The 8,185-nt window shown below is 52.3% G+C and overlaps 2 protein-coding genes across 2 annotated transcripts in view; both read left to right on the top strand.

The window, feature by feature from the left end:
• Positions 1 to 5,764: 5,764 nt before the first annotated feature.
• On the top strand, positions 5,765 to 7,389 carry LOC125109864 (transcription initiation factor TFIID subunit 4-like). The gene is made up of 3 exons (XM_047746964.1): positions 5,765 to 5,792; positions 5,875 to 5,921; positions 6,418 to 7,389. The coding sequence occupies exons 1-3, from the start codon at positions 5,765 to 5,767 to the stop codon at positions 7,387 to 7,389; spliced, it is 1,047 nt and encodes a 348-aa protein (XP_047602920.1).
• Positions 7,343 to 8,185, top strand: part of SLC24A3 (solute carrier family 24 member 3) — a 500,867-nt gene continuing 500,024 nt past the window's right edge. The window contains exon 1 of the mRNA XM_047746163.1: positions 7,343 to 7,731. Within this exon, the coding sequence (XP_047602119.1) occupies positions 7,599 to 7,731 (133 nt within the window). The 5' untranslated portion in view covers positions 7,343 to 7,598. The remainder of the gene's footprint in view (positions 7,732 to 8,185) is intronic.

Here is an 8,185-nt window from a genome sequence, read left to right as displayed (position 1 = left end):
TTGAACTCTGGGGACAGAGTGCTACAGGTGACGCAGCAGTCACCTCAAAGTCAGATGATGCCTGAGCAGAAAGGATGGAGACTGGATTCAGTCTGAGATTAAGCTGAACCAGACAAGGGCAGATAGCCTGGGAAGGAACCACTTTCAGGTGGTCAGAAATTCCCCCCAAGGAGGATGTCTACCACTGCCACCAGGGGGCGCGCTACCACCGCTTTTCAAGGTCGGCTGTGCGGACTGCCCCCAAGCCAGGCCGGCTGGTGGTCTGGGGGGATGGAATGAGATAAGGAAATGAATAAAGCACTGTACCCCTTGAGGCCACTAACTTAGATCCTGACTCTGGGTCTCTGGGGGGACAAGGGCTTGGTGATGGGTCATGTCTAGACAACTCTTAGGATGTTACACTTGGCAGTTGAACTGGGCTTGGAGTGGACTCTGATCTGCAGTTCGATTCCCAGTGCTGGGGAAGAGGGGTTTGCTGTGATTACCCTCATTATCGATAACACAGGGTTACTCAAGGGTGAAGAGGGACAGATTTTGGCATCTCTTTCTTTTGGCTGTTTGTATTTTCAAAACACTGCCTTGCCGCAAACAACCTTCTGAGGAAGGACTGACAACATCTTTCTAGTTACCAGTGAGGACACGGAAGAACACGGAAGAAATGCCTGCACGTTAGATCTGCAGCCAAATTAGAATCAGAAGTCCAGCTTCCTGCTCTACCAGCTGAGGCCGAGCACCTGGGTGGGCTGCCTGTCCTCTAACATCCAAGGCTCCTCAGAGACAAGCCTCAGGGCACAGGGCAGCCAGGAACTCTTGGGCAAAGTGGCCTGGAGCCCCTCACCCAGCCTTCTGCTCAGTCCTGCCAAAGTCAAACCATGTCAATTCCTCTAATTTAAGTCAACTGTCTTAACTACTTACACATGAACAGATTCTTTTAATTTTTCCTTATTTTTTTCAATTAAAAAAAATAGGACATGCTGATGCCAGAAAAATAATTCCAAGAATATAAAACAATATAAAATAAAAAGTGAAAGTCCCTCTTTATTCACCAATCTCTGTCCAAAGTCCTGTAATCCCACCTCTAGGAGTAACCATTGTCAGCCATCTAAAAATATATATATTTTTATGTAAGTATAATTTTTATAATATAAGTATATTTATAAATGTTTATATATTACACATATTTATATCTATCTATATAAATGTAGAGAGATCTATATATTTTATGTCATCCAGATTTATATCTATATATATTTTGACATCTATTTGCCTATTCAGAGACACATATGATCTTGCTTAACTTGACAAAAAAGACATAACACAGTTCATAACACAGCTTGCTTTTGCTATTTAAGATGTATACCATATTTATCAGGATGAGGCCTTGAGATGCAAAAATGATAGAACATTTTATAGATCTATTTTCTTGGTTAAAAACATGGGATTCCTAAGCTTAGTATTGATATGTTAACAAAAATAAGCCCCCAGGGCCCTCCTTGCCATACTCAGTGTCTTGTGTGCCCAAGTTTCCATCAACAAAATAAAACTAGTGGGGTTTATGTGTTTTCTTTCTGATTATTTTTTTTAAAGATTTTATTTATTTATTTGACGGAGAGAGACACAGCGAGAGAGGGAATACAAGCAGGGGGAGTAGGAGAGGGAGAAGCAGGCTTCCCGCCCAGCAGGGAGCCCGATATGGGGCTCCATCCCAGGACGCTGGGATCATGACCTGAGCCAAAGGCAGAGTCTTAACCCACTGAGCCACCCAGGCGCCCCTCTGATTATTATTATTATTATATATATTTTTTGAGAGAGAGAGAGAGACAGCAAACAGAGTGCTGGTGGAAAGGGGAAGAAGGAGAGGGAGAGAGAATCACAAGCAGACTCTGGGCTGAGTGTGGAGTCCAACACGGGGCTCAATCTCAGGACCCTGAGATCATTACCTGAGCTGAAATTAAGAGTCAGACATTTAACCAACTGAGCCACTCAGGTGCCCCTATAAGAGTTACTTTTATTTGTGATACAACTTGTGTGAAACAGAAGATAGATATAGCCATAGTTATAGGGTGTGTTTGTGTACCCTGTCTTTATTTCTTCTAAACATCCCAAACAAGTCAATTAAAAATATTGATAAAAAGGCGCAAGGTAATATATTTTTCATTTTTAGATTTGCCCTCCAGGATCCACCAAAAATACATGCCAAGCTGTATTCCCTAGAACAGCAGACGTCAAACCTTAACACAGAAGAACCCCTGGGAGATTGTGCATACATGTCTAACAATCCCTCTTATACTTTCTAAGTCCACTGACATTTGATTGAAAGGCTGTTCCATGGCTCTGTCAAGGACTGGGTGGGAATCTCTCCTGATGTTACCTTTTCTACTGAACTCTCATTTAGAAGAAAAAGAGCGGGGGAAGAATTCACAAGAAGTGGGTTGTGCTATTTCCATTCCAAGCTGCGTCCAAAGCTTATGCACATCTGAGGGCTTCTTCTAGGCTTGTCTTTAAAATCTCGATCCCTGAAGTTTGCTGGTTGACCTGTTGTCCTGCAGTTACCCTGGGGTAGTGTAACCGGTTTGAGAAGCAGCCTGTGACTGTTTCAATTTCAGCTGAAGTTCCTTATAAAACTAGCCAATATGGGAGATCATTTGTCTCTGATCCAGAGGCACTGATTTGATATTCTTGGCTTACACTAAACTTGGAAGGGAACTGAAGCATCAGGTAAAAACAATACACACCTACGCAGCATGAAAAAAATAAATAAATCACAGCTCTACACACCCGTGTGGACAGATCCCACAGAAGGAAGCATCCATTTACCTGAAGTTCAAGGACAAGCAGCAAGGACCTGCAAAGGGTTGTTTTCAGAGGGTTACTGTCTACTGGAGGGTTGGTACAAGGAGTCTTCCGGGTGGCAGGGGTGGGGGAGGAGGTGATCAGGAAATCTTCTAATTCGTGATGTGGAACCCACATAGGGTGTACATACGTACATACGTACATACAATCATTGCACTACATGCTTCAGCTACGTGCATTTTACTGTATGTATATTATAATACCTACTTTAAAAAAAAAGATGGTGGGTGGCATAGTCCGTTAAGCATCTGACTCTTGGTTTGAGCTCAGGTCATGATCTCAGGGTCGTTGAGATCCAGCCCCATGTCAGACTCTGTGCTCAGCTCAGAATCTGCTTAAGAATCTCTCTCCCTTTGTCTCTGACTCTTCCACTCACATGAGTGCATGCTGGCTCTCAAATAAATAAAAAAATCTTAATAGAAAAAGATGATGGGCAGCTGTGAGTATGACAGTGTTCCACCAGGGAAAGAAAAAGACCTACAGCCATATTCACATAGTGAGTCCAAATTGGCAAACAAAAACAGACAGTTGGGCAAAAGGAAAATAAAAAATTGGAAACTATCATAAAACGAGCAGTTTTGCTTAACTCTTCCTTAACATTTAAGGTAACGTGAGCCCCACGTGCCAACAGGGTGCTCCCAAATGCCTCTGGATGTGGAGTGTGGACTCACACACATACAGGAGTGATAATTTGTGTTCTTCAAAATGCTGACAGCTCAGGAAGAGTCTAACGGAGCAGTTTTACTGGCTTTTAAGAAAGGTAGCTGATAAGAACAAGAGGGAGAGCAAGTGTCAGGCTTTCCAGGGTGAAGTTGGGGTTTTGTCCAAATCTGGGGAACTGCACATGCACAAGGTGACATGTCCACAGGTGAAGGGCTACAGGTCAGTTTGGTCAGTGCCATAGATTACCGAGTCAGGTGGTGACTGGAGACCTGGGTGGTTGTCTCTAGGCACATGGAAGGAGTACTCTACCTGAGGACTGTTCCAGAAACATTCCACGGAAGAGTTTCTCCTTTTTATTCCCTCATCTGCCAACATTTGGCCTTCCTGTGCTTAGAAGTTTTCTGTGAGGGGTGCCTGGCTGGGTCAGTTTGTAGAGCACGCGACTCTTAATCTTGGGGTTCAAACTCCTTGTTGGGTATAGAGCTTCCTTAACAAAAATATGGTAAAAGAGATGTAAAAAGGTTTTCTGTTCACCTCTGGTGGTCTTCTCCTTTTGCGTGGGCCATGTCTTCCTGTGTTAGAGTGCAGCCCTGGTAAGTAACCTCAGCCAGCAAGTGTCTTCTGATTTTCTTGTTGCTTCCCTTCCTTCCTTCTCAGTCAGTGGTTTGTCTGACACAGCTGGCATTGTTTGGTGTTATGGAGATAGGACCTTGCTTTGTTGTGGAAACTGCTGTCAGGTCTGGGTGCTGTGGGCAAGGGGAGGCTGGAGACCTGGAAAGAATGCAGGAGGGCCCAGGAGCTGCTGGTTTTCTGGGTGCAGATAAGGCTCCGCTCACTGGCTGATGTAAGAGCTCTTCTGGGCTGAGCATCAGCGAATGTGGTCATGGGAGGCCTTTAATTTTTGTTATAAAGGCAGAGCTAGGAGAAAGATGAATCACTTCTGTGCCCCTGCATCAGACCCAAAGTCTTTACACAGAATGAAAACTGGAATGTGGATGGGAGGTGAAAACAGGGGCCATGCACAGTGACCCCCAGCCCTGAATGAGGAGGTGCCTGGCTCATTCCTGGAAGGGTAAAGGCTCCAGTGTATCTCGGGCTGATGCCTCTCTTTCCAAGCAAGCTAAACTTCAGACTGACATAGCAGGGCCTGGAATTTTCTCCCTACGGCTCCCAGCACAAAAATGTGAGATCAAATACAAGCAGATTAAGAAATAAAAGGCAAAAGCTACCTCAGGATTGATGACGATCCTGATGGTCAAAGATAAGTAGCACATTAATGATTTCAGCTCCTGGTTCTAACAAAATTCAATTGTGGGAAGCGGGGGGGCTTCTGAAAACTGGGAGAGAACAGGTAGGACAGAAATAGCTGTTTTCCTTCGAAGAGGAGCCCACTGGGATCTGCCTGTCTTCCCCATTGCTGACAGAGAACTTAGGAATCCCCCGCCCCCCAACCTCCAAAGGTGCCTTTTGAAGAAGAGGGTCTTGCCTGACCCAAGAGGAAACCTTCCCTCTCCTTCCTGCAGAGAAGCCATTGCCTCGGGGTGGGGTGGGGGCACATACAGTGAGGTACCCACCTGCCCAAGGTTCTATCAGGCCTGGGAACAGATTTCCCCATTTTTCTTCCTGGGTGGTAACTGGCTCAGGGGTCTTTGTTTTACTTCAATACCCTCTTTGCTCTGAAATGTCACAGTGAATATTAACTCAAAAGTCATTTCTATGTGCCACAGGAGTGAGCTCTTTCCCTCTCTCTCCCTTTTGCCCTGTTTCTTCCTCTCACTTACCACAGGTGCTGGGAGGATTTCTAGGGAATCAACAGTTCCTGGTCCCTCCTCCCTGCTTCCTCTCCATACCTCTCCCCATCCCCCGATTATACAATTTCTGGTGCCTGTGGCCATTTCCCCCTAAGCTCGTGATTGTTCCCCAGCCCAATTAGTTCCAGCTTCCCTCTTTCATTTTTATTTTTCCTATTTACACTATTGGAGTGTCTTCCCTAGTTAGCTGAAGGAAAAGCAATGTGTTCTGCTCCCCTAACCTTCTATTTTTGTGTTTCTGAACATTTGAGGGAGGTAACACCACTGGAGAAAACCCCCCACCCCAACCCCAACTCCAGCCTAGAGGAACTTACATAGTTTTAATTCCCCCTCAGTAGCTGGGAACCAAAGCAAAAGGACAACCACACCGCCGTCATAGGAAGGGGTTCTGTGTGTCTGGGAAGATGCCAAGCTGAGAACAGGAGTAAATAAATGACATGCCCAAGAAGCAGTCTTCCTGTCTCTGTGAGTGAAATACTCCCTCTCTGGAAAGGAAGTCACCTTTGAAGGTTTGCTTTGTCCTTTTCTGTGACCCTGCTGTCCCCAGGTGCTGTTCAGGGTCATCTGAGAAGCTGTGGGCTAGATCCCCCACAGGTGCGAACACACTTGGACTTTGGGCGCTCCCGGACCTAGAACTGGAGAAACCTTCTTCCTGCTCACTTGTCTAGATGTCTGTGGCAAAGTATTCTCATAGGAGACAGTCACACACACAGATCCCCAGTTTCCAGATGATCCTCTTTTGAACCTGCCCTTTTTTTCCCAGCCCCATCGCAAGGGCATCATCTTAGGGCTGTTTATCTGTCGTCCAGCCCACAGACCTAGGGAGGCACGTGGAAGCCCGAGGAGGGCTGGTGGGTGGTTCTGAGACCACTAGGTGTCCTCTCTAAATGGGCACCTTCTGCAGGGCTGTGGGCCGGGCCAGACTCTAGGACAGTTACCACTTTAAGTAGGTGAGGGCAGGAACTGGGAGCAGAGGACTGGAGGAACTAGGGCTGTGACCTCAGGGGGTAGGGGCAGGCTGATGCTTCCTGCGGGAAGCCAGGGTCCTCCGCCTGAGGTCCGCTAGGGACCCTCAGGCCGCCTTATTCAGGGACAGTGCCGATGCCCTCCTTCTTCAGCCACAGCATTGGGTTGGGTCCAGCGCAATCGGGGAGTGAAGTGCGAGCCGGGTAGCGCGGGGATCCAGGACACCCCAGTGAGGCAAGAGCCTCCGGAGAGTCAGGTTCCAGGTCCAGAGCCTGGCGCGCAGGGGATCCCCACAAGGGGGCGGAGGGAAACCTTGGAGGCCCCCGGGAGGAGGCGCAGCCAGCGGCTGGGCGCGCGCAACCGAGCGCACTCGCCGCCCCTCGGCTCGGGGCAGAGGGTGGGGAGGGGGCTGAAGAGACCATCGGGTTCTCCGAAGTTTCGGGTGATTCTTTCAGCCCGGAGACCCGCCTCCCAGTGGCGTGCTCCCCAAGAGGGGGCCTTCTGCGCCGCCCCCCCACCCCGGCACTACACGGTCGAAGGATCGCGCGCCGGGCTCCCTCCCCAGCTCAGTCTCCTCCCCACGCGCCCCCTCTCCGCCGCGCCGGCCAGCGCGGGCTGCGTCCCCGGCACTGCCCCCCGCCCGCGCCCGAGCCCGAGCTGCCGCGCCGCCGCAGGCTGCGGGAGCTGCGCCGCCCGTGCTCACGCCTCGCCCGTGCTCCCGGCGCGCCCCGGCCCCGCTCGGCCCCGGCTCCCCGCTCCCCCGCGCGCGGACCATGGAGTGAGGGGGCGGGCGGCCCCGCGACGCGCTCCCGCAGCCGGCGAGGCCGGAGCCAGACCGGGTGGCCTCACCAGCCGGCGGAGTTGGCTAGCGGCGGGCCCTCCTCCCGCCGGTCCTTCCCCGCTCCTCCTCCTCGGCCGCCGCCGCCCCCGCCTCCCGGCCGCCCCCGCCGCCCCCGCCGCGCCGCCGCCCGAGGCCGAGCGCGGACGCCGAGCGTGGGAGCCATGGCGCGCGAGGAGGAGAGGGACCCCGAGCGCCGGGAGGCGGCGGCGCGGGCCAGCGGCGAAGAGGAGGAGGAGGAGGGCGAAGAGGGACTGAGCGACAGCGACGACGAGGACGAAGACGACGAGCCCGGCAGCGGCGGGGAAGAGGAAGAGAAGGCGGCGGCCGAGCGGGAGCGCAGCGAGGACGCGCGGCTGCAGCGCGCAAGGTTGCCTCCTGCCGCCGTCCCCGCCGCGGCCGCCCGCGAGAGGAGCGGCCGGCGCCCGCCGGGGCCCCCGCCGGGGCCGCTGCCCTGCCGCCCGAGGATGCCGTCGCCCGACGACGAGGACCGCGAGCGTCGCCGGAGCCGCCGGAGGGACCTTCTGCTGAGCCAGCTCTGCTTCCTGGCCTTGGTGGCGCTGCTGCTCTGGTCGCTGTCGAGCATGCAAGAGCATAATGGTGAGTGCTCGCGGCTCGCCCCGAGTGGGCGCTGCGGCTCCGGCAGCTCGGGGCTCCCGGGCCGGGCGCGGGGCGAGCAGGCTGGCGGGTGGGAGGGGGTGCCGGGCACGAGGACTCCCCCTGCCCCTTGGGGGGCTCGGAAGGAGGGGGCCCTGGAGGCGAGGACCGCGCAGTGGAGACGCAGACGGCACGCGGAGCCGCCGGGCTCGCCCCGGGAACCCTTACCTGTGCCTCTTGGCTCCATCCTTCTAACCCACCGGCTGGAGGGATTGGTGGTGGAGGCGGTGGGGACTGTTACCCTAAGGAGGTACACCCCCGCCCCGGCCCAACAGAGTTGTCCTGGTAAGACTCGGTACTTGTGCAGGTAACCACCTGTACACCTTTGGCTTGTTGAGAGCACGAAGGGGGGCTGGTTGACTGGTGAAAACGTTAATTCTCCAGTGTTCTCCATATA

Source organism: Lutra lutra, chromosome 9 (assembly GCF_902655055.1).
Source record: "Lutra lutra chromosome 9, mLutLut1.2, whole genome shotgun sequence".
Classification (NCBI taxonomy): domain Eukaryota; kingdom Metazoa; phylum Chordata; class Mammalia; order Carnivora; family Mustelidae; genus Lutra; species Lutra lutra.
Note: the sequence above shows the minus strand (reverse complement) of the source record. Positions and strands in the feature narration are given on the sequence as shown.

Coding starts and splice junctions, on each gene's coding strand:
- LOC125109864 (XM_047746964.1), top strand. CDS start 5,765: ATGCCCAAGAAGCAGTCTTCCTGTCTCT. Junction 5,793..5,874: donor GAAGCAGTCTTCCTGTCTCT/GTGAGTGAAATA, acceptor TGCTGTCCCCAG/GTGCTGTTCAGGGTCATCTG. Junction 5,922..6,417: donor GTGGGCTAGATCCCCCACAG/GTGCGAACACAC, acceptor CGCCTTATTCAG/GGACAGTGCCGATGCCCTCC.